The sequence below is a fragment of the Coloeus monedula genome (genome assembly GCF_965178545.1).
Source record: "Coloeus monedula genome assembly, chromosome: Z".
In the NCBI taxonomy this organism is placed as follows: Eukaryota; Metazoa; Chordata; class Aves; order Passeriformes; family Corvidae; genus Coloeus; species Coloeus monedula.
Window position 1 is genome coordinate 59,498,703 of NC_138822.1, and position 25,889 is coordinate 59,524,591.

The window sequence follows — 25,889 nt, forward strand, 5'->3', positions numbered from 1 at the left end:
ATGGCCGTGACCGCCCGGCCGGACCCTGCTGCGCCTTCACCGACAGCGGCGGAGCAGCGCGGCCACCACAGCCTGGGCTGCTGCCGCCGCTGCCCCTCCTGCTGCTGCTGCTCATCCCGCTGCTGCTGCAGACCCTGATCCCGCTGCTGCTGCAGACCCTGATCCCGCTGCTGCTGCTGCCGCCACTGCTGTTACTGCGACTGTTGCTGATCCTGCTGCAGCTCCGGCGTGAGGCTGCAGTGCATCGCCCGGAGCAGCCAGCACCAAGTTATCCAGCCCGGCCAAAGCAGAGGGAATGCGGCAAGAGCTCCAGAGGTCACCGCAGCGAGGCTGAGCGTGGACACCAAGGAATACGAAGCCAAGCCCGCTGGGGATTTGCAATGCAAGCAGCCTTTCCAGGTTTCTTTTCTGCTTTGCTCCCACCCTGCTGCTGGATTTGAGATCATGTATGTGGTTTTGCTGTTGATTACAGGAGGGTGTTAAAATCTAGGGAGGGAAGAGGATTCGGAAGGATTAATATGTTAGTTTTGATTTAAGGGGATTTTATTTTCTTTCCCCTTATCCCTGCCCTTCATCTTTGTTAACACAACTTTGTCTTTATTATTTTTATTTTAGGTCGGTTAATATTGTAGCTTTTGGGAATGAAAGAGATGGTTTTTCTGAGGACAATCAGCAGCCCAGCCTGATCTGGAGCTATCTCAGGAGAAGTGCTCTCATTTCTCAGATCGACAGCAGCCTGTCTGCCAGTCACGTTGGAAACCCAGTTTTTACCGAGTATCAAGCCTGCGTGTTTGGAAATGTCAGACTGGTGGTACACGACTGTCCTGTCTGGGTAAGAGATCCATCTCAGTCTTTGTAACTGCAATTAACAGTGTGAACTTATTTTAGTAAAATGAAAACATATCCTAATTTTATATGGTTTTCACTGTTGAGGGATTTTATTAATAGCTTCATTATTGCAAATAGTAAAAACTTATAAAATGTAACCAGGCAAATGCTGCGAAATCTCAAAGGTGCTACAAAAAGTTTCCCACAAACAAGCCCCTGTTGGCCTCCTCTGTGGGAAGGTGGTTTTTTCAACTGTGCTGCTTAGTGGGAATTTTGTTAAAGATAATCCAGAGGTAAACAAGAATGCCTTCTTAGTGACACTGCATTATAAGCTTTCTCTTCAAATATTTATCAACAATAAAATGAAACTTAATTTTTCTGTAAAAAACAGGCAGTAAGTTTTCCAGCTTTGAAAAATGACAGATGAAAAGATTTGATAGCTTGCAAAATACAACGTAGGGAGTAATTTTACTTCTCTTACAAAGAATAATAACATCTTAACATTATTACCTTTATCCAATGGTAAAAAAAAGATTTTGGCACTGTTGCAAGTTGTCAGCACCTTTGTTAGTAAGTGAGAAAACTTAGTTGTGAGTGTGAGCAGATCAATGATTATGTAAGAAATGATACTGATAATCTAAATTAAAACATATTTAATGACTACTTAGTAGCCTTAAAAAACCCCCATCAGCTTACCAGCTTTTAGAAATTAAAACAATAATCAGTTTCAGGTCCATAATTCTATCCTTTTGGGTGATTTTTGTGCTCCTGTAAGGGAAACCTTTTGGAGAATCTGCAGAAATTGTAACAGCTCCATGAAATACACAATCAGAAGCTGGCAATCTTGAAACTAAACAATCCAGTTTAGCTGTCCTTCTATTTTTTATTTCTTTTTGCCAGCTGTGCTTACAGACACCAGTTCAGATGGACTGGAGGATCCTGTTTCTAATCTGTGAAGCTGCATGTGACCTGCATGTGCAGTTTGCTGGAGTCACTGGAGCGTAGCAAAGAGTAAAATCTCCTGAATATAAATGAAGTCTGTAGGACTTCAAAAGGCTGTTTCAGAGGAATGGAGGATTGTAAAGGAGGTGGGAAGGCAAGTGGGGGTAGCTGGAGAAGGGGAAGGGAGAGGTAGATTGGAGACACAGTTGATGAGTTTTTACACTGCTTTAATTGCATTTGCCCTTCTGCAAAATGAGATTGTTCAGTTCTGGAGACCTTATAATTTCTGCCCTTCAAAAGCTAGCTTGTTATTGTCTGAGTCACTGCACATCTGAGCCCTCAGGTTTTTTTCCCTCTGTAAGCTAAAGGAGGCAGAAGACGTATTACTGGGAATGTTGAGGACAAATTAGCATTTTTCTCTTCATAGAAGACATCTCAGATAGCAGGACTGGACTCTGGTGGTTATTTGCAAGCAGTGTCCTTGCTAGAGTAAGGCAGAACAGGACTATTTCCCATAGGTTGAGTGCTTGAGGCTTACCATGTAACAGTGGTTTATTCAGGGCTGCTCCCCTGCTAGCCTGGGGAAGCAGCACAGAACAATTCAAAATGTTGACAGATGTTGCCTCAAGTTGGATACTGCATGGAACAGGATCCCTGTTGGATGTTACCAAAACACAGAGGTGGTGGTGTGGTGGGTCTTGCAGTATTTCAGCCTCTACCATCTGAGCACAAAGGCGGATTTGTGTTTTACCTGGGATTTGTACCTCATCTAGATTAAATCCATATGATTAAGGCAAGTCAGTCCTAGACATGAACTTGGCACCTGAGTACACTGGTAGCTGGGAGCCTCAAAACTCAAGGGTGCCCAGCTGCTCTTTGTCCTTCACAGCCATCAGTCTGGAAAGGCAGTGTTGATGTGAGTTTACTGAATAGAGCTCCACAGTGAGTGGGGGGGACCCTTTTGTATGGCAGATTGTGGTGCAGTTTAAGTTTTCTTCAGTCCCAGTCTGCTGCTGCATCTGTCTGTCAGTCCAGGACATTGCTTGGCCTTTTGAGTCTGCAGGAGGGCCAGCAGTTCAGGTGTCTTTAGAAAATTAAAAAGATAGATTCATGTTTGCCAACATGCAAAACAGCATGTTGAGAGCAGCTCTCCTTCCTGAGGCAGTTGCAGGGTGGAGGATGGAAATGTTGACTTTGGGGACCTTATAATCCACGCAGATATCACAGGGCTGTAGAGACAGTAGCGGAACACCACACTTTTCAAAATCTGGGAGCAAAATGTCAGGGTTTCCAAGGACAGGTTGCTATTTGTACGCCACTCTCTGGGTGTACCATTATGGCTTGCTGTGTCCGGCACTGCTCTGGCAGAGCTGTGTGCTCTATGCAGGGGACAGCTGGACAGTGCACCCACATCCTTGTAAATCATGTGGCTTCAAAGCACTTTCTCAAAAAACACAGACCTAGGATGAGAGGAGACATAAAGAACTAGGTAAAAGACATGTGTGCTAACATCTCTGCTGAATATTGTGATTTTAATAGCCGATCAGCTCCTATGCATGCTCAAGCTGTTCTATTTTAAGTCATATTGAAAAAGAATGTCACAGTTTTTCTAATTTTGGAGGGGCAAACCTCTGTATGGAGCTAGTAACTCACAAGGAGTACCTTCCAAGAGGAATTTTAAGATTTGCTTTGGGAAAGGCTGCTTTAATAAACACTCTGTATTAGATCTGACAGTCTTCATGACTGAGATGCCATTTTACTGACTTGCATGTATTTTGCAATTCCACTTAACACTGAATTTTTTTATGCTTCTGCAGAAAAAGTGCAGGCACAATTTTTAATATCTGGTGACAAGTGACTCTTCCTCAAGTCCAGAATTAAGCACAGAATAGAAGCTGTCATTCGTGTTTTGATTCATTTAATTACAGCGCTTGAAAATAAATGGCAAAATAAAAACTTCTTTCTAAGTGTTCCCTACTTGTGGTAACTCTTGTTTTCCCCTCTCTTACTTGGATCAATACCCTGAGGATATGAGAGTGTTTCTGTCTTATCCTGGGGGTCTTGCTGCCCTTTTTGACTTTTTCTACTATGAGCCACCTGGTTTTGGTTTGGTTTTGTTTTTATGGCTTTGGTTTGTTTGGTTGATTTTTCCCCATGGAAGCAATACCCCCAGAATTTTTTTGGTTTCCCCTATTCTATAAAAACTGCTCAGTTTCTAGAGAATTACTAACATCATCAAGTACAGAAATGTTACAAAAGGGGAAAAAAGAGAGCTGGGTTTTGGAGATTGCCTTGTGTTGGATTAGATAGTTGCAGTGGTGCGGATTCTCTGCTGCATCTTCTCAGAGCCTTGCACAGAGCTGCAGATCTCCATGGGGCTCACTAGTACATAAATATATTAACTGCAACTTAAATATATTAAATACAATTTCGAAAAGCTGTTCTATGATTTTTTTTTCCTAATTCTCTCTTACAACTTTCTCATTCTCTTAGTCTATTTGTATTTTTTCTTGTCTGCTTTTTTATTTACTGCACCAACAGGAGTAGTCACTTGAACACTGTGAGCTTTCTTATGGCAACAGTATAATCCATAGTGTAGTTGTCTGGCTTTTTCCTCTTTATCATAATTCTTGTGCCCCTTGAGCTGCCAAGGCTGGCCAGTCCTTATCATGTCTAAAGGTAAAGGAATCGGATCCACTTTTAGATTTCATTTACTATTTTTAGAAATCTAGACAAATTACTGCTTCAGTAAAAAATGACAGCTTGTAACTTTTCATTTTTCAGAATGTCATCCCTTCTCATTTTTAAACTTGAATGCCTGAAGTGGCAATTTACAACAAATGATCATATCCTGGTAAAAAATACTATTAAATTAATTTATGAGAGGATGACACAGGCCAAAATGAGCTTCCTTTGGTTTGTGGGGGGGACGTTTAGGGGGATTTCTGAAGAAGATACTTCCATCTGTGCTGCAGATTACTTATCTGAGTAGGTTCAGGGGACTAGTAAATTGTGGAGGGTACGCCCATAAAATTTGCCCTGCTGCACACCTGATAAGAAATTGCAGAGGAATCTTGAAAAAAAATGGGGAAGGCCCCAGATATGTGGTGTGGAGAGCATCAGTGTGAAGAAGGTTTTGGTAGTGGAGACTGGGTCTGTAAAAGCATCATAGGGAGGGATAACTCCCCAATATTCCCAATGCAGCTCTCTTGAATCCTGAGGAAATCCCAAGGGAACTTTCCTAGGGGGTGGCCAGGCACCCTTGTCCCCACAAAGAGTGGCTGGCACTGCTGCTGCCTCAGATCAAGGGCTGGGCTGGGTGGACATGGGGACAGTTACGAGCAGATTTCAGAAAGAGTGTGGGCATTGCAAGGGCACTTGTGTGAGGAATTTCACTGCCATTCCAAAAAGGCATTCATAAACCATTTTTAACAAAGCAAGTATTGTTGTCTTGAGGGATCATGTGATTTTTGTAGGAAAACTGTATCTTCAATGCCTCTGAAAGCTTTATTTTCAACACTGAATCTTGAGAAGTATAATTTACCAATGGCAAGAATATGTTATGAGACACTTAGAATGAAGGCATGCAAGGAAGGATGAAGCTTTTCCCGAGTGGAACAACATCTGAAGTATAATTATAATTAATAAGGTCATATTAAAATAAACTTAGCTGTGCAGTTACTTTTTCCTTTTGTCAACGACTGACTTGGGAAACAAAGCAGGAAGCATGGGGAGGAGTAGCTGTTACACAAATTTCATGGATGGAACCTGAAATTAAGGTTGTTCCTGAATCTGAACTGGTGTTCAGATTCAGAAGAAATTCCCTCTGTCATTTTTGCATAAATGTTCTCTAAAAGAGATAACAAAGGAGGCTCCACATGCTCTACATGTGCAAATAACCCATTGTCAGAGATATTTTTGGAGGATTTTCCCAGCACATTAGATTTAGCTCTGTTGTACCCTTGAGTGAGTGAAAAACAACATACGACAAAAACAATATACAAACTATACACAAATATGATATTAATACACATTAAATTCCGTAAGAAGTTTCCATAAGCATTTTTTATTACTCATGCTTAAAGTTGAGCAGTTACCACATATTTGTCCACCTGTGCTCTGCACTTTGTTTATGATACCACCAATTGTCTCCAATCTTTTAGCAATGGGCAGGTACAAACCTGGGCTGACCTTGAAGAGTGTCAGCTGGAAGGAAATTGCAAAGGAACAGATGTGCTTTCTGTCTGCCAACAGAACAAAACAGATAAATAGTCTATGTTATTTTTGGGTTGTACTGTATTTTTCCATTAAACCTTTGTTGTGTTAAATGTATACAACTCTATTAAAAATTCTCCGTTGAGGTCTTAATCAGCTAAAAGATACTAAAGCTGTCCCTTGAAAACTTTCAATTTTTGCCTGCTTGTGTGACCATGTTCTCCAAATGTCCACCTAGACAGCTGTCTCGAAGCACTGTAGCTGGTAGTCTTACTGCTAGAGGTACTAAAGGTGCATTTATGTGTGAATGTTATGCCATTAACTGGGCCTAAATGATTGTATTAAGTGCCAGTTGAGACTCTCCTTAGCCTGGGATTATAATAGTCTTTAGCTGGTTGTCTCAAAAAAACAACTATCAAGAGCAGTGCACTTGACCTCCTCTCTTGTCAACATGGTTAATTATCTAAGAGCTATTCCTGATAAATTGTTAATTGTGGTTTACTTATTGCAGAACAAAAGCTTCTATTACAGAGATCAGTGGGAAGGCCTACTACAATTTATTTCCTGATTTATTTTTTTGTGAGGTCAAGACCTGAATTGGGAATTATGTGCACTAACAGTTCAGGTAAATATTTGCTGACTTTGACTTCCATCAAGGTCATGCTACTTCTTGTAGTTAAGAGCATTGCAGCAACCTCATTGTATTTCAAACAATGACCCTTTTGAAATGATCAAAAATAGTTAAGCTGACAATGCAAGCCACATCACTTGTTGATATTACTAATCTTTTATGTATTTGACTCCCATTTATAATGCTTTTATTTCTGTGACTTGCTTTTCAAAATTTGCACTGATCCCCCCCAACTCAAACTTTGAGTTGTGCCCTTTTGTTACTTCTCCTGTGCTCATTTATTCCTGTTTTTCACATCATCTTTATTTCATTACTGCTGATTTCCTTTTTCAAGATCCCAAGTTCTTCTAGTTTTGCCTCATGATATGCAGGGCTGTGTAGAATGACAGAATCACAGATTGGTTTGGGTTGTAAGGAACCTTAGAGATCCCCTCATTCCAACCCCTCTCCCATGGGCAGGAACTACTTCCAGTAGACCAGATTGCTCAGAGCCTCATCCGGCTTGGCCTTGAACACTACCAGGGATGGGGCACCCACAGCTTCTTGGGGCAAACTCTGCCAGGGCCTCACCATCCTCTAAGTAAAAAATGTCTTCCTTAAGTTCAACCTAAATCGACCCTCCTTTAAAACCATTTCTGCTTGTCCTATCACAATAGGCCCTGCCAAATAGTTTGTCCCCATCTTTCTCATAAGCCCCCTGAATATCTATAAATAGAAAAAAAAAAAATCTTGGTTCTGAGAGGTGATAGTATTTTGGGTTATCAGAATTGGTTTTTGGTTCTCTGGACCAGTTCCAGATTTCTCTCAAGAGTTTTCAATTCAGCATACATTCAAAGGTAGGGCTATCCCAGGTATTTATGACATACCTTCAGGTGAAGCAGAAGTTGTGGAATCACAGCTCCATGACGAATACACAAGTAATAAATGTATATTGCATGTGGATACAGCACAGTTGGAAATTGACAGGGTATCAAACAATTTTAGAGGTTAAGTCCTCAGCATGAGCAATGAAAAATTGAACGTGTAATTGAAAAAAGAAGTTCAGGTATGTGATTGAAGTCCTTATCCTGAAGACATTAACACCTGGTAAAGCTATGTGGAAGCTCTTTGAAGCAGATAAAAATCACACTGAATTATGGAGTTTGTATTTAACAGTTCACAGGTACATGGGATAGTTCTGTGTAACCTTTTCCCTAAAATGGTGTGATTAATAATGTTTTTGTATGAATAGCTGAAAACCTCTACCACTGAAGGTGCTTTTATTTCCTAAATGAAAGAGTTTTAAAGTTAAGTATTTAAACCAGCAAAGTTTCTTCCTAAAAGGAATATACCCAGATAAACTATATTTTCAGTTCTTCTTGCAGAATTCCTGAAGTCATGGAAAATATTTGTGATTTATTCTAACAAACAACTGGCTCTCCACACAAGGAAATTGCAAAGCATGAATTCTGCTCATTGTTGCATGTCTTCAGACAAGATCTAATCAGCCAAAAACACTTACGTAAAGTTTTGCATTAAGAATATTGAATATTTAGTCTTTTTCTTTATAGACAGTAAATTCTTGATCAGTGTTTTTTTCTTATTAGGATATATTTGACAGTGACTGGTACACGTCCTGCAGGCTCATTGGAGGAGCTGATATTATTGTGATTAAATACTCTGTCAATGACAAGACTTCATTTCAAGAACTAAAGGACAGCTATGTCCCAATGGTAAAAAAAGCATTAAACCACTGCTCAGTTCCAGTAATAATTTCTGCTATTGGTGCAAGAAAAAATGGTATGTATCCAGCCTCCTGTAACAACAGATAAAATCTCATTTGGAATTTGAGTACAGTGTAATTTCAGTAGAAGTTGGTTGTTTTTCCAAGTTGTTAACAGAAACAATTAGTCTGTCAGGATGACAGTAATACACACATGTATTTTGTCTCTGTAGACTGATGTATTGGCTAGAACATTGTGCTTAATTAACCCCGGTGATGAAAGGCAACCTATCCTTCTTTGACCTCTGCGACGACTTTCTTGTGGAGCCATCACACATGGGGATTAAATCCAGTAATTTGGATTAAGCAACATATGTTTGGGTATAAAATATGTCTAGTGTACAAGATCAAAATTATATCCAGCAGTCTGCAAACACTGGAGAATGGGTGGGAAAAGCCTTGAAATTCTCTGGGATTTTTTGAAAATGAAATGAAAATGAATGAAAAACAGAAGCCTGGCTTGTCTTTTACTTTATGACACTTGACTAAAACAAGTGCTTCTGAGCATCCCTCTTTTTAATGAGTAAGCATCCCCTTTTTAATGAAGGGTGTAGATGTAAACATTTATTTTATAATGTACATAGAAATATTCATCCATATGAGTATATCCTCTGTGGATGGAATGCTCAGTTTTGCCAGGGTCGACTTATAAATCTTCTAGCTCAGTGACTGATAAAGGACAGTTAAAGATCTCCATAACAGTTAAATATTTATTTTCTTCCATTTAATAATTCACTGATCACAACCAAAAGCTTTTATGCTCTCATTTATACAGGAGTAATAAATCTCCCATTCTAAAGGCAAGATCTTGGTAAATTGTTTGTCTTCCCAAACCTTTTCTTACACTTAGTATTTAAGCACAGGATATCACCAAACTGAATGACTCCTCTAGTGGGTTTGTTTTTTTTTTTTCTTTTCCACTTAGTTTTTTCTGTCTTCCTCTTTAAATAATGTGGTCATGAGAGACATCAGGCTGGATCTCTGGGTTTGCCCTGGGACCTGTCAGAGCAAACTGCTGTGCACACACAGAACCCTTTTGTTTCTAGGAGGTATTTGTGAACACAGCAGTTTGCTCATACAGATTACTAAGATCTTAATCCTCTGTAGTGGTAAATGGTGCTGCCAAAACAAATGATCAGAAAAAAAAAGAAAAAGCTCTTTTAGTACATGTTATCCATAGGTCTAGGCAGAGGACATTAACATGGAGCATGCACAGCACATTTGAAAGCACATCCATGGCTGGCAGGTTCTTACTGTCATTGAGCAAAGCTGACCCAGTGTGGCTAAAAGACTTTTAACATTTAACTGGCATAATATTAAAAGTTCCTAATTTGTTTTTTAAAAAATGTATATAAAATATGTGTAATTAAATCAGATCCTGCAGTATGTACATACCCATCAAAGGTTGGTCTGGAGTGGAAATTTTCCTTTTCCATTTCTGTGTGTGCTTCCTGCATGGACAGGCCACAATAATTCAACAGGTTTAAGGGTGTCATTCATGAATGATAACACCTGAAGGCTAGTACAAGACCTAGGCATGCAAAGGTAATGAGCCAAAGCCAAACCTGGCTTCTGGAAGTCTGGCTGGGCTTTTCCATCTTAACAAAACCAGTAAAGTAACGCTGGTGTAATGTGTATTGAGGTTTGTAGAGTGATTAATATTTTGAACTGATTAATAAGAAGTTGGGGGTTTTTTCTGTCATTACAGATTTCTTACTATAAAATTACTGTTTTCATTTCCCTCTTTGTTCTCTTCTAAGATAACTTTACAGTTATTTAGGAATCAAAAAATTCTGCATTATTTGGCCAAAATGGGTTTTTTTATTACTTTTTACCCCAGGAGTGCCTTGCACCTGTCCCCTGTGCACTTCAGACAGGAGAAGCTGTGTCACGACCTCTGAGGGAGTTCAGCTTGCAAAGGAACTTGGAGCCACTTACCTTGAACTGCACACTCTTAATGACTTCTACATCCAGAAATACTTTGGAGGAGTGGTGAGTGAGAATCTGCTGGTTTGGAAGCAGGTAGAACACAGAGGGGGTGCATGATTGATGTGAGGGCTTCAGAGAGCCAGGGGAGGCACACCGTGGGCCCTTCCACTGAGTTCAAGTTCCCACTGATGCAAGATTCAAGTCAGAAAGAAGTTCTTCACTGTGAGGGTGGTCAGACACAGGAACAGAATGGTCAGGGAAGCTGTGAGTGCCCCATCCTTGAAAGTGTTCTTGGCTGGGTTGGACAGGGCTTGGAGCAACCTGGTCTAGTGGAAGGTGTCTCTGCCCAGGGCAGGGGGATTGGAACTCGATTGTCTTCAAGGTACTTTCCAAGCCATTCTAGGATTCTATGATTCTGTGATGCTATTTGAATTAGCAGTACCTAAGTTGCTCTGGTTTTAACTAGGAAGGTTTAGGAAAGCCATACAACACACTGCAGTTTTCCACTTGTATTTCTGTCCTTTTATCTTAACACCCAACTGAACGAGGCCACTTCACAAGATACAGTCAGCATCTAAAGAGGTTGTTAAATTGAATATCTTTGTGTCTGTCATTTCTAGGAAGATGAAATACCCAAAAATTATCTACAATCATTGAATAAATCATGTTTTAAATGGTGCTAATTCCATCTAAATATGGTAGCTTCTGCTAAGGAGTGTTGGGACTCTCCTGGATGATTCACAATAGCGTCAGTAGCTTTAGCGCTGAATACAGAACCTGTTATACTCCTTAATTTGACATCTAGGTTGTTATTAAACAACAAGGGTTTTTTAAAATATATATTTCTTGTCTTAGTTGGAATATTTTATGATCCAAAGTTTGAATCAGAAGTCATCTGAAAAAATGAAGAAAAGGAAAAAGACACAGAAGTGCCATCGAGTCCAACCACCTCTGCTTGAACAGCCAGGTGCTCACTCATGTCTGGTCTCTAGTATCATTCTTTATGTGTGTCACTTTCTATGCACAATTAATATTTTTTATTGCAGTTTTTACTAACAATTGTTCCTGTGAGCTGTGCTATCTATTGTCAGCTATTCTGAGTATGTTGCATTATCTTTTAGTGATGGTTTAATTAACTTGAGGAGAATTGTATGGCAATATGTAACATTGCAATGGATTTCTAGTTAATTTTAGATATAACTAATAGGAGCGGTTTTCTGGTGGACTTAATGAATAGCGAAAACGTGAATTAATAAAATCCTTACATAAAAGGCTGGTGGACTGATCACAAAAGAAAGTTGTTAGTGCATGAATTACTATTCTACAGCATCAGCAAGGGAGAGAAGTATGCACTTTTATGTGATTTCTGACCATATGATGCATTTATTCTGTGAAATAATTACTGACAAGTAGTTATCTCTAAATTTGTAATTGTCTCTTCTTGTGTGTTCTAGAAATTTGCTCAGACCTCTTAGATTTGGGATACACAGTCAACATTTCTTTATAGTGTAACTGTCTATAGAAGGTTCATGGAAGGACAGGCACTTACTGTGAAATTAAGTATTTCTTAACTTATTTACTGTACCAAGTATTTCCATTTTTAGAGTATTTTACTGAAGATAGTCGAACTGCATTTAAGAAATTTTCTCATTGAATACCTCTTTTAAAAACTGCCCTTTGTTTGATAAGGCCAGTTGTCCTATGATTAACACTTGCCTAAGTTTTACAGCCTGACTTCTTTTGCAGAAAAAATGCCGATCCTGAAGGGTGAAGCCTCGCACTACAACGCAGACCTGCACAACCTGCTCTGCTGCTGCCAGTGTGCAGATGTGGCCTTCTACCCCGAGGACCTCAGCAGGGCAGTGGAGGCTCACAAGATCATCCTCTGCTCCGTCAGCCAGCTCTTCATGCTGCTGTTCGGGGTGAAGAGCCCATCTGATGCCCACGATGCCTCCATCATGCAGCTGGCACAGAGTCTCTTTGTGGTGGAGGCAGGGGATCCCTTCCCCTCATCCCCCCGTGGTGTCCCACCCTGTGTCCCACCAGTCAGGGTGGTGGTGAAGGATTCTGTCTTCTGCTCTTGTCTCCCAGACATCCTACACTTCATTTATTCAGGTACCTACTGGGAACAGGTCTGGCTACCCATTTCCTATCCTCTCATGAAGGAGTATGTGCATTACCCTAAGGAACATGGGTTTGCTGTCGCGAGATGATGTTTCACCATGTTGCCACACGTATTATATCCTTTGTGACTATTATGGACAATGGAAAAATCCATCACCTAGATTTAACAACGATTAAATTAGTTGTCATTCCAGACTTAATGGGCCTAAATTAAATTAGTCCATAAGCTAACATCAATAACATTCAAAATTTTGCCAAAAAAAATTTGGAGTTCGAGTAATTTTCAGATCCTAGGCTTTTAAAATGTTGTAGGTTCTAAACACAAGGGCAAGAGTGCAGAGTTACTTAAGAAAACCCAAGTAATTGTTCTTCTGGGTATGGTGCTGCTGAAGAGAAAACAGTGGTAAATGGTGGGAGTGTGGGGACTTCCAACATGTTGCATGAGTTTTGTTACCAGTTTGTACAGACTGTGACCTCACCTACGTAATGCCAGCTATTAAAATGGCACTGATACTTTTTTCACTTTTCAGATATTGCTTAGAAACCCTCAGCTGAAAAAGTTGGGGTTTTTTACTGGAAGTAGAAATACCTGTTTGTTCTTTAAAAATATTTTTCAACCTGTCAGAGAATCTTTCAGCTTTCAGTTGGAGTCTGCTCATCAAAGGCATTCCTTTCAATTCTTTCCAAAACAGTGACAAACATTAAGAACAGATGCAGAAGTTTTTCACGGTGAATGGATTTTTTTTTGGTCTCATTTATTGGAGACAAGGATAGGGGATTAAAACTGGAATTTCAGCCGGTGATGGATAAATACAGTATTTTTAATTAATAGAATAATTTGGGTTGGAAAAGACCTTGGGATTATCAAGTTCCAATCACTAACCCATCACTGCCAAGCCCATCACTTAAACCATGTCCCCAGGTGTCACATCTTTGAAGTGCCTCCAGGGATGGTCACCCCATCACTTCCTTTGGCACTTTGTTCCAGTGCTTGGCAACCCTTTAGGTGAAGACGTTTTCCTGATATTGAATCTAAACCTCCTCTGGTGCAACTTGAGGCTGTTTCCTCTTGTTCTGTCACTTATTACCTGGGAGAAGAGACTGACCCCAACCACAACCTCCTTCCAGGCAGTTGAAGAGAGTGACATGGTCACCCCTGAGCCTCCTTTCTTCGAGTCTAAACATCCTTGTAAACATCTTCATCTGTTACCATCTACAACTTGTGTCTGCTGCCTTGTATGCACTAATTTCACTTTTTCACTTTCCTTTATGTCAACCAAGGAGCTGTGAAACTGTGCAGTTGCAGGCAGAGCTCTGCTTTAGGTCACAGCTCCCAGCATGAGGGGCATTGCCAAAAGTCATTGTGCCTTTTGGTGCCTCTGAGAGGTGATCATGTCTTTTGAAGGCATGTGAGGTATGGGCTGAGAAAAGAACAAATAATGAGTTTTCAGGTTTCCAGGACTGTGACATGATGCCCAGGAAGTTATAAACCAGTGTGGTATAGCTGGGAGCTGACTGAGCTGAGGATGCTGTGTGCTGTAGGTGCTGATTTAGCCTCTTGACAGCAGAGCATCTTCAGGGCTGTGCTAAGTTGGTCTTGGCACTGAGCTTTATCTATTTCTGTGTTCTTGTCCTGGGTTAGAACTGAAAGTTACCACAAAGCCCCATGGTGCTTTTGAGACTTACTCCAGTAAAATGCATGAAGATAAACTATCTTTGTTTTAACTCTCTTCATTTTCCTGAGAAAGTTATTGAGACACCTCAGTGAGTATCATGGCTTTGACTGTGAAAACAAGAATAACAGAAATACTACTGCAAACTTTGTGCTGGTTTTAGCTATGAGGACTCAGAATGTAACTGCACATGAAGTTTTTGTGGTTCAGTCACCCAGAGAACAATGCAGCCAGCAGCAGGGGCAGGAACTAAAGAACTTCCACAAATATTGAAACACTGAGGATTACTTTTTTCTGAATCTCTACCTGCAATATGTAGTGACTGAACTGGGAGGAATTCAGAAACTGAGTTTGAAAGCAAGGGAGACGCTCTAGTCTGTTGGTACATGGTTGCACTATAAAAAGTACCATGGAAGTTTTAATGTGCAAAACTGCATCTTTCCCCTGCTAAAAGCAAGGATCTGGCTGATTTATGTACAAAAATCTACCATTTCTGCAGGATGTGTTTGGCACTGATATCACCTTTTCTCTGCCTGCTGAGGCCCATGCTTTGTTGATGTATAATCCATTTCTCCCTGCTCCTGTGACAGGTGCTTTTCAGTGGGAACGATTAGAAGAGGACATAAAAAAGAAATTGAAGGATCCAGAAAAAACAGAGCATGTGCTTGAGAAAGTGAAATGTATCCTGAAAACTCCAGGGAAGGTACATCTGACTCCCTTGGGGTCACCGTTAGTTACTTAAGCTCTCAAGAAATTGTTTTGTAGGCAACAGTCTCTTGTCAGTCTTTGTTTTAAAGTCACTTTGGCTTACACAGCTTGTGCTTTTCATGTTTTCAGTAGCTTGTTTGAAGAAACGTACACAGTTATCCTGATGTAACATGCAGAATTAACATAATTGGTAAAAATCACACAAGTACGTATTCTAAAAGGATTAGTTGTATTCACAGCTTTGAACATTGTCTGGCAGTATGATTATGGGTTGCTAATTCCCATGTAATAGAGGCTGCCTAGGGAAGATTTGCCCCTGAACATATGCCAAAAGTTGGGATTCTGCAGTAGATCCAGAGGGGTAGTTTCTCATATAAATGTTGTGATATGGAAAGCTGTCTATAACTCAGTATAGTTCATTCAGTAGAAGACCTCACAGAAAAATGTAACATATCATATTATTAAGTTAATAAAAAGTTACAATGTAGAATTAGTTTTAATATAGAATTAGTTTTTATAGACATTTGCTTGTGGAGCTTATACTTTCCCTAATATTATAGAACTTGCTCTAATGATTTCTGTCTGTTTAGATGGGAAAACCTCTCAGATTCTCTTGGAATAACACAATATAAGGATCAAAAAGTTACTGAGCTGTTTTCAGCTTCTGACTGCTCTGTCTTAGGCTTACCAGCCCTTAGTGCCCACAGCTAAAACATTTATAGGTTTGGACTTGGAGAGTCTGGAGACTTTCGAGATACTGAGCCTGCACTGTTGTCTTTTTTTTTTCTTTTTAATGTCTTCAGGGTACTCTTATTTCATTTTTCTTTGGAGGCCAAAAACAGGAATTGTGATTTTTCTTAGTAAAACTAAAAATTGATAAATTTAAGATTTTAATCATAAATTCATCTAAATTTCACTTGTCACAATCTAGCAATATGATTTTTATGTTGTTCCTTTTGGCAGCTTTGGATTACATTTTTAAAGTAAGAAAACCAAAAGAAAACTAGCTGGGAGTATAGGGCTTTGGAGGGTCTTGACACCACCAGGTTACTGTAAGAGGAGTCTGTGCTCCAGCCTGTGAGCTCCCCCTGCCTCTGTGGAGGAAATTCCAGGGCAATATAGAGAAACACAGAACTCTCACCTGCCTTGCGTCTGTAGAGAGCATCGTCCTGGGGGGCGGATGTGCGTCCCCTCCTGCCCCCAGAGACCTCAAAATTCATTTTGCTGCAGTGTTGGGTCTCAACAGGGAATGTATGAAGAAGTGTGGACTCCAGAAAACTCCAATGAAGCCCAACCTGTCTGGTGGGGCTGGATGGGGGAGTTTAGTCAAAGGCCAAAAAAGGCAAGAGATGAGGTGTGACTGTGGGGAAAAAGAGACCCCTCAGAGCTGCTGCACTGTAGGGAATAGGAAATTAAAAGATGAAAGGTGATTGCAGAGGAATGCACATGTGAGAGGCTGTTGTTTATTTTCCCATATAAATGATGTTCCATAATATTTAGTTCTGTGGGCTGCCACACGACAGCTCTTTATTACCAATTTATTTTTCAGCTAAACACTGTAAAGGAGTGCAGGTCACATGAGATGAAACGGCTCTATAATACGTCTCTCAGGCTGTTCTTTAACACACCTGTCCTGGCTGATGTCATCTTCAAAATACAAGGTAAGATGCCTCTGCTCCCTTTGCCTCCAGCCTTTATCCTTTTTCCCCTCTTCAGGAGTGTGGGACATAGAGGTGATCATGTTCTATGGAATCAAAGCTAAAGAAATGTGAATGCTTTGCTGTCACTCTGGAAAGCAGGGAAAGCTTTCCCTGTGGATGCTCTGTAGCACTGTCCACTCCCAGCATGGTTTGCCTGGGCTGAGCCTATAGGAATTCCCTCTGCCTGTCATGGTAGACTGTGCCTTCCTGATTGACATTATTTTTTATTCTATTTTATTCTGTTTTGGTTTACTCCATTTTGTTTTGCATTCTTTCATTTTGTTTTGCATTCTTTCATTTTGTTTTACTTTGTTTTACTTTGTTTTACTTTGTTTTACTTTGTTTTACTTTGTTTTATTTTATTTTATTTTATTTTATTTTATTTTATTTTATTTTATATTTTATTTTATTTTATTTTATTTTATTTTATTTTATTTTATTTTATTTTATATTTTAATCTCACCCCAGTTCCCAGCTGCACAAGTACTAGAACATACTCAAGGGCTCTGCCCAACATCACACCTTGGAGAGGCATGGGCTCCACCTCTGTGCTTGTCACCCTCAGTGAAAAGATCAGAGATGGTGGTTGTTGACTCCTGCCCAACATCCCCCTCTCCATCTCAGGCTGGTGCTGGCTGTGGAAGCACCCTTCTTGTTCCCCCAGAAGCTGACAGGGACTGGATTCACTGTCCTTGCTACCAGGGTTTGGTGACCTGCAGATCTGATGCCACTGACATTCAGCACATTTTACTGCCTGATGTGCTGCAGTGTCAGGATTGAAATTTTTGTCTGGAAATTAAATGTGCTCATCCTTACGATAAAATATGCAGAGGGAGAAACGTGTTGCATGCTTTTGTAAGAATAAGAATGAGATGGTTTTTAAAAGTTAACACTATTCTCTGTCCATCCTCACCCTTCATGTAGAAATGGCCTGCTAGAATTAGACAGTTGTTTAATTATTTTCAGATGTAAATCTCAGGGCCAAATATGAAGCATTAACTCCTCAAGCATAAGCACACAAGGGCAAGCAGACTCCTTCTAGATGGTCTCTTTAATACATGGGAAAAAATTCCACAAAAATGTCTTTGAAAAGGAGAGGGAAATACTGATGTTGAGCTCAATGGCGTGAACAATTCACCTCAGTATCCCACTCCTTCAAGAGGCTTTGTGGGAAGTTGATGAAATCAGAACAAAGCTATATATTTCACAGAAAAAAAACCCCAAATCCCTGAATGGGTTGACAAGAATTTTAAAAAAGCATGCTCATCCATTAATAAAATATGAATTGTTTTTCTTAATGCTTGATACGTCTTCCAAACATTTTTCTCTAATTCATCAATCACAAAAAATGTATTAAATAACTACTAAGAGAAATTGAAGGCCTTAGTCTTAACTAGACAAACAAATTTGTACATTTTTGAGAAATTCCTTGGATACTTAGCATTGCTTTGAGCTTACAGAAGTAGGGGAGTCAGGAAAAGTGGGAGCCCATTATATCTGTGTAAAGACACAGAACGTGACTGAGCTTCTTAATTAGTAGATGAATGTCCATTCACAAGCACATACAGAACTGCATGTGTATTTGACATCAGAGCAGCATCATGTTACTACAGACAAACTACAGAAATTTGTAAATACTACGTATTTACAATTACGTAAAACTATTGACAAGTGTTCTTTCCATATAGACATACACACACATATATGTGTGTATATATATATATATATATATATATATATATATATATTTATTTATTTATTTTGTATGCAGCTTAGACATTTTGGAAGTAGAAGCACAGGGGAGTAGAAATAGAACAAAAGACAAAAAATGCCAGAAGGCTTCAAAGAATTACTCAGGTGCCAGTGTTGTGGTTAAAGACATAATTAAAACAGCAACTTCTTTGTAAGTATATACAGTATATTTATCTTGCATGTCAGTTGATCTGTTTATTATAATTTTGATAAAAACATTTACATCCAACTCTAAATGCTCATTTTGGTTTTGGTTGCTGTCCTGACTGGTACTTGCTTGACACTTCCTTGCACGTGGAAATGGACTGCTCAGTCCAGCTGGACTCTGCAGCCTGAAAGGCCTGTACCACCCTGGGCTGTTGGCCTCTCCAGGTCTTCCAAATGCTGTAGTAAAGCAAAGGATTCACTTGCAAATACTACAAAATTAATAAATCTATAGAAAAAATCATCAGTGGTTTTTCATAAGACAACCATTCGGGAAGTTCACTTAGGCACAATATTTAATCCAGTTAAATTTATACCTACTTACTGGACTTAATGGAATTTCATCTGGAACAATTTGCCTTTCTCTGCTTTGTGTGGTTAGTCTGGTACAAATATTAATTACCAGTAGGGTTGCTGGTGAACACAAATGACCCATCATAGAATCATTCAGGTTGGAAAAGACCCCTATGATCATCAAGTTCCATCATTAACCATTTGCAAAAGAATTCATAGCACTAAATATTTATGCAATGGGCTGGAGGTTCAGTTAATGTGAACAGATTTATTGTATTGGTTTAGTCTATTTCATTTTGGTTTAATTAATTTTTCTTTGTTGTTTTTTGCTTTATTCTACTATTCATTATTCATCTTAATTAGCATGCAGTGAGTGTGCTGTTAGTTACTGTCAACTTTCAACACTTTAGTCATGTTCACTGGAGTGAAGACCTTCTAAGAAGACACGAGCTTTAAAATGAACAAGATCTTTCTGTGTTATATAACGTCACTATATATTTATTTTAATCTTGCTTCCTGAAGGTGCAACTGTACCAGCCCACAGGGCAGTTCTGGTGGCCCGCTGTGAGGTTATGGCAGCTATGTTTAATGGTAATTATCTAGAAGCAAATAGCGTTCTGGTTCCTGTGTATGGGGTTTCCAAAGACACTTTCCTCTCCTTCCTGGAGTACCTTTACACTGACTCTTGCTTCCCAGGTAAGAAAACTGTAAAATACAGTTCTTTATCTGTGACTCATTTTTCCAAAGTACTCATTGACAGAGAGTATTGTAGCAGCATTTATTTAATTGAAAAGTGCCAATATTTGAATATGCAATGTCTCATATTTTTTCGTATTGTGCAATAAAAAAAGAAATCCGCCCTATTCAAGTAAAATCAGCTAGAGGCAGAAGAAATACTGCTAATAAAATTATGTTGCTTTGTGCTTACATAATATGATGCAAAGAAGTTGCAATTTCATTTCTGATCCATTATAATATTTGGAATTTTATTTTTACACTACAGTAATGTTGTTTTCTAATCTTGATTCTGCGTTTGATTTAAAAGTTGTAATTTCTTTAACACATATATAGCTAAGTTTAATATAAACAAGGTTAAATTGCAAGATTATCTTATTTTTACACATGGTTGTCTTACATGTATGTAAACCCAGAAAAAAAAAGTCAACTGGAGTGTTTGGAAAGAAAAATTGAGCTAAAATATTCTTTGTGTCTCGACCTTTATCTTTTTTTATGGGAAGAAAATCTGCATACTACATGTAAAACATGATTTTAATGCGGCTGGTTTTTCCTTGATATAATGAATGATGTTGTGATATGTTTTTTTGCTTTTGTTTTCTTTTGAAATAATTATTTTACCTTATTCTTATATTTTCCATGTTTCTCCTTCCACTCCACCTAACATTTCCTTGTTTATCAATTTAAATAAGCAACCACCATGCTATATTTAAAAAAAAAAAAAAAAAAAAGGTTGCTCTTTTTTGTCTTTGGCCTTTTGGCTATATTTTATTGTATCATAAAAGTGCTTTTTTGAAAGAGAACTCAGAAAGATAAATCCTCTTATTAATAATCACTTACTCTAAATAGATCAACAACACTTGACTCATCATCTTCAAGATCCGGGATATTGACAGTAATTCTTTACACCTACCTGCCAAAAAGTTCTAAACTCTTTTTTTTTTTTTCTTAATTGAATAACTTATCTGGAAAAATAAGGTGATACAGCAAGCATAAATTTATAATAATGAAAAATAAAACAAGGTGATCACAGGTGTCTGATGTTATGTTTGTTCTTAGGTATTTAAAAGATAACTTGGTGAAAAGTAGCTTTGATCATCTTATCAAAAAGGTAAAAAACATGTAACTTATGTCTTCTTGATTTTTAGCCAGTATTCTCCAAGCGATGTCTCTGCTGATCTGTGCAGAGATGTACCAAGTAATGAGACTCCAGCATATTTGTGAACTTTACATCATCACGCAGCTTCAGAGCATGCCTAGCAGGGAACTGGCTTCCACAAGCCTCAGTATTGTTAGCTTGCTCAAAAAAGCTAAGGTACGTGTTATATATTTCAAATGAGAATATATATGTTGACTTTAGTAAGTTGTTTGATTTTTAAGATTTTTAAGATGTTAACAGCAATTTGTGTTCCCAAGGAAATATGCTGGTATACAATCTGTTTATTAGGGATAACTGGTGATACCAGGCTGGCCAGAAGAAGTCCTTCAGCCTTTAGTTGCAGAATGTGCAGTCACAGAAACACAGAATTGACTCTACCACTGTCCCCAGGGCAGCCTGCTCCAGAGCTTCACAACCCTTGCCATGAAGAATTTTTTCCTACTATTCAACCTAAACCTCCCTGGCACAACCTGGGACCATTTCCTCTTGTTCTGTCACTTGTTTTCTGGGAATAGAGCATGACCCCCATCTGTGCACAACCTCCTTTCAGGGAGTTGTAGAGAGTGATAAGGTCCCCCAGAGCCTCTGTTTTTACCAGGATAAAAAACCCCACCTCCTTCAGCTTCTCCCCATAAGATTTGGGCTCCAGACCCTCTAATCATACCCTCACCTGTGTAATTTCCTTTATCATGGATACACTGCAGTAAGTCATCTTAACCATAGCTTATGCCAGAAAAGATGTGTTTTAGGCAAGTGAAGATGTACTCCTTCCTCTTTTAGTCAAAAAAGAAAATTATGTGGTATGCAGGTGACAAAGGAGATCTAACTGGACAGAATATTGAGAGAAATGCATAAAAAGTATGAAAAGAAAAGATTTGAGGCTGAAAAAAAAGAGATACAATATAGGCAGGGTTGGAAAACTAGAGGAAAATAAAAACCAGATTGCAGGCTATTGCCTTAATCAAATAGGATTTTCTGCAGAAAGAGGAGACCACAAAACCAACATCCACCTTCCTTCCCTCCATTTGTGTGAAGCTCTGCCTCTGTGCAGATGACTAAATTTCCAAGATTCATGATTGCTCAGGGGTTTTTCCTACCTCTGGGAGAGGGAATTTTGTAATTTGCTCTTTGGTGTTTATCTGTTTACATATTTGTAAATTCACACGTTTACGTATTACACCTGTTTCCATTAAATTACTTTTCCTTCATTATCTTCCACAATCAAAACTTTATTTAGTAAACTGCAGTATTGACAGTGGAAACCTGAATATTTTGATACATGAGATGTGGTTGTGTTTTAGACATTATAGCATTACATAGTTTTTTGTGTTTCCTTTCTTTTCACAGTTTCACAATTCTGATTGCCTTTCAACTTGGCTTCTTCATTTTATTGCCACTAACTACCTCATCTTCAGTCAAAAGCCTGAATTTCAAGATCTTTCAGGTATTTTTCTGTTCATTTTGAAGAAACAAATATTTTTCTGTTTTGCTGAGATTAGAAGTGATGTTCTGGACAATATTATTTTTGCATGAGACAATGATTAGGGTTTCTTCAGGATATTCCAGCAGGATGTTTCACCACGCTACTGTGGGATCAGCACACAACATGATCCAGCCAGCACAGCACCACCATTTTTTTCGTTCCTACACCGATGGCCAGGTTACCACCCATCCCACCCAGGTTCCCACCCATGTTTGCTAGAACACTTTGGCCATTGTATGTCAACCCCTTCATGTTATCTTGATAATTTAAATCAAAGGCAATGGGTCATTTTTGGTACTTCTTCATTAGTGCTGGGGTTTTCCTTGAAGAAAATAGCATTCTTATAGTACTCTCCAGCAGATCTCATAAAACGAAAAAACTGTGGTCCATTCAAGTAAACAAATCCAGCTTCTTCCAGGAAACTGATACTTATTTTTCCAAGCATTTGTATTTGCATCCTGATATGTAACTAGAAAGTGTTGCTCATTGCCTGTGTGATTTTTCTTTACCCTGATGAGGGGTGCATCTCTTTGACCCGGATACCTCTCTTTGACCCGTGACACCTCATCACCTCGAGGTTCAGGACAGAAATACAGCAGCAGGCAGTCACTCTCCAAGGGCTTTTCAAGACCTGAGACCTTCACAGAATCACAGAATCAGCCGAGTTGGAAGAACACACAGGGATCACTGAGTGCAACTCCTGGCCCTGCACAGCACCATCCCCAAGAGTCACACCTGGACAGTATTGTCCAAAAGCTCCATGAACTGTCAGGCTGGTGCTGTGACCACTACCCTGGGGAGCCTGTTCCAGTGCCCAAACATACGCTGGAAGGACTTTTTTCTGATCCATTCTAAACCTCCCCTGACATAACTTCAGGCCATTGCCTTTGGTCCTGTCACTGGTCACCACAGAAAAGAGATAAGTGTCTGCCCCTCTTCTTCCCCTCTGCCCCTCTTCTTACCCTCACGAGGAAGTTGCAGGCCCCAATGAGGTCTCCCCTCAGTCTCCTCCAGGCTGAACAGACCAAGTACCCTCTGCCACTCCTCACATGGCTTTACCTCAAGGCCCTCCTTTTGACACTCTCTGATAGTTTAACATAACTCTTATACTGTAGTGTCCCAGCACCTGAGGTGGGGCCACCCCAGTGGAGAGCAGAGCAGGACAATCGCCTCCCTGGCCTGGCTGGTGATGCCGGGCCTGATGTCCCCGGAACACGAATGTCCCTGCTGGCTGCCAGAGTACTGCTGACTCATACTCAACTTGCCACCAACCAGGACCCCCAGATCCCTTTCCAGGGCACTGCTCTCTGACATCTCGTTCCTCAGTCTGTCCATATATCCAGGATCACTTCATCCCACGTGCAGAGTCCAGCACATTTTACCTGTTTGAACTTCCTATGGCTGGTGATTACCCAGTCTTCAAATTCATTGAGGCCTCCCTGCAGGGCCTCCCTGCCTTTGTGCGAGCCAGCAGCTCCTCCCAGATTTGTATCATCTGTAAACTTGCTCAGTGTCCCTTCCAGTCCTCCATCCAGGTCTTTTATGAAGATGTCGAAGACCACAGGGCCAAGGATGGAGGCCTTTGGAACCCCACTAGTGACAGGTCACCAGTCTGATGTCACCACAGTTACTGTAACTCTTCGTGCACAAGCCGTGACCCAGTAGCTCACATAACATGTTTATCCAGCTGCAGGCTGGATATTTTGTCCAGAAGGATCCTGTGAGAGACAGTATCAAAATCTTTACTGAAATCCAAAAACATTACATCAACTGGCTTCCCTTGATCAGCTAGGTGGGTTACCCTGCCACACAGGAAATCAGATTTGATTAGCAGGATACTCCACTGAAGAATGAAGCCCTGATTTGTGCCCAGTATGAGTGCAGTTTGCCTGCCCTCAGGCTCCACAGGTTGTGGGCCTCTCTGCTGTGCCTTGGTCCAAGCCTCTCAACCAGGAACCATGGCTGCAGGCTGGCTCTGGGATATCTGGGGTTAAGGGGATGAAAATGCACCTTTCTGCAAAAGCAGAAGAGATTAATCTAAATAATATGGCTAAAAGACACTGTTATATAACTTTGCCAGTGATAAAAACCACATGCAATAGGAGATTAACATCTTGCTGAATTCTTAGTTGCACTCCTCACCTTGCTTTTCGTACTGATCTTGAGACAAACTACTGGCACAGGAATTGACATACCCTGCTTTAGAGTGCTGCAGCATAGAAAAATCCTTGCATAGCACACCTGGCTATCCTCTAGGGATAAAGAATGTTCATCTTTAGGAATATCTCTCTGCTCTCCTTAATAAGTATTGTATTCACTAAAAAACCCCAACTTGTTTATTACTAACTTAATAACAAGGAAATATTGTGTGATAGCTCTTACATCTGCTCCACAGCAGAGCTGAAGCAAAATGGGCAGCACTCATTATCTTTTCAGTTGTATTTATAGCCTTAATGTTTTTTAATCTATTTTAAAAGACTTTTTACAGGCTGTGCATGTGTGCTCTATCTATGTCTATACATTTAATTCCTTTATTTCTTTGTCTAGTGGAAGAGCGCAATTTTGTAGAGATGCACCGATGGCCTTCAAACTTGTACCTGAAGCAGCTTGCTGACTACAGGAACTATATCCACTCTCAGAAATGCCACTGCACAGTAATGTAAAGAAGCTGAATACATACAAAGTGCATCTCAACTGTAAAATTTCAGATTGGGGATTATATAGAATATAAAAACCGTGTCAAGTGTGAAACCTGATGCTGACCTCCTGTGGAACTTACAGACATTCTTTGTTTTGCTAACAAATCACTCTAATTTTTACCTTGAAGCATTGAGAAATGTATGTTGAAGTTTTATTTTAAGCACAAGGACTTCATATCCATGGGGATTAAATGTACTACAGGACAGTGCCATGACTGCCATCTGTTCCCCCTTCTAATTTTTTTATTGTTTGTTTTATTGTTTTTCATGGTTATTTGTGGCTGCTAGACTGAATCTGTTGAAAATAGACTAGTTCTGTAAATCTGAGTGTAATAGAAGCATAGGAGCACAGTAGCAGCGCAGGAAAGCTGAGAAGCCAGGTCATAAGTTCTTCATACACTTGAGGAAGCAAAAATTTTCTGCAACATTTGTTAGTTCACAACATAAGGGCTTAATAAGTACTGTAGTTACTATTAATTTATTACTTCAGAGAAAGCTTGTAGTTCTGTTACAATTATATGAGTAGATATTTTAATTCCAGAGGAATGCCTATGCATCACTGTATTTTCTAGTGCCTCCCAAATATCTAAAAAATGACATAATTTTTCCTGCCAGTACGTAGAAGAAGAAAGCCTGTTTTAACAATCAGCAGATTATTAATTAGGGATAGGCGATGACAAAAGCTGGCCAGAATAAGTCCTTCAGCCTTTAGGTGCAGAACGTGAAGTCACAGAATCATAGAATTGATTCTACCACTGTATCCAGGGCAGCCTGCGTGGTCATACTGTATTTTTCCCCAGGAGGAATAAAGAGAGGGAAAACCACATATGCTCATGGCATATCTTATGGTACTGATGGATGGGGGAGAAAGGCAGAGGGGTTAACAGCCTTTCATGGGGTTTGAGAGAGAAAACTCACTAGCAGAAGTGAGTTTTTGGGAAAAGTCTGTCTTGTTATCATAGGTCCCCAAAATATCTGGCAACATAAATGTTAGATGTGCTGGACACATAGGAAGTGACCCTCACAGATTTGCCAGTGTTGCAGGGATGTC

At 39.7% G+C, this 25,889-nt stretch overlaps 1 protein-coding gene across 1 annotated transcript; it reads left to right on the forward strand.

Annotated features, from left to right (window-relative positions):
* Positions 1-313: 313 nt before the first annotated feature.
* RHOBTB3 (Rho related BTB domain containing 3) lies at positions 314-24,823 on the forward strand. Its single transcript, XM_082302033.1, has 12 exons — positions 314-446; positions 616-832; positions 8,203-8,395; positions 10,219-10,370; positions 11,163-11,274; positions 12,054-12,422; positions 14,695-14,807; positions 16,362-16,473; positions 19,285-19,458; positions 20,646-20,812; positions 22,004-22,100; positions 24,687-24,823. Coding segments are annotated over exons 1-12 (1,824 nt in total). The 5' UTR covers positions 314-444; the 3' UTR covers positions 24,803-24,823.
* The last annotated feature ends 1,066 nt before the right edge of the window (positions 24,824-25,889 follow it).

Coding starts and splice junctions, on each gene's coding strand:
- RHOBTB3 (XM_082302033.1), top strand. Junction 10,371..11,162: donor AGAAATACTTTGGAGGAGTG/GTGAGTGAGAAT, acceptor TTCTTGTCTTAG/TTGGAATATTTTATGATCCA. Junction 19,459..20,645: donor CACTGACTCTTGCTTCCCAG/GTAAGAAAACTG, acceptor CTTGATTTTTAG/CCAGTATTCTCCAAGCGATG.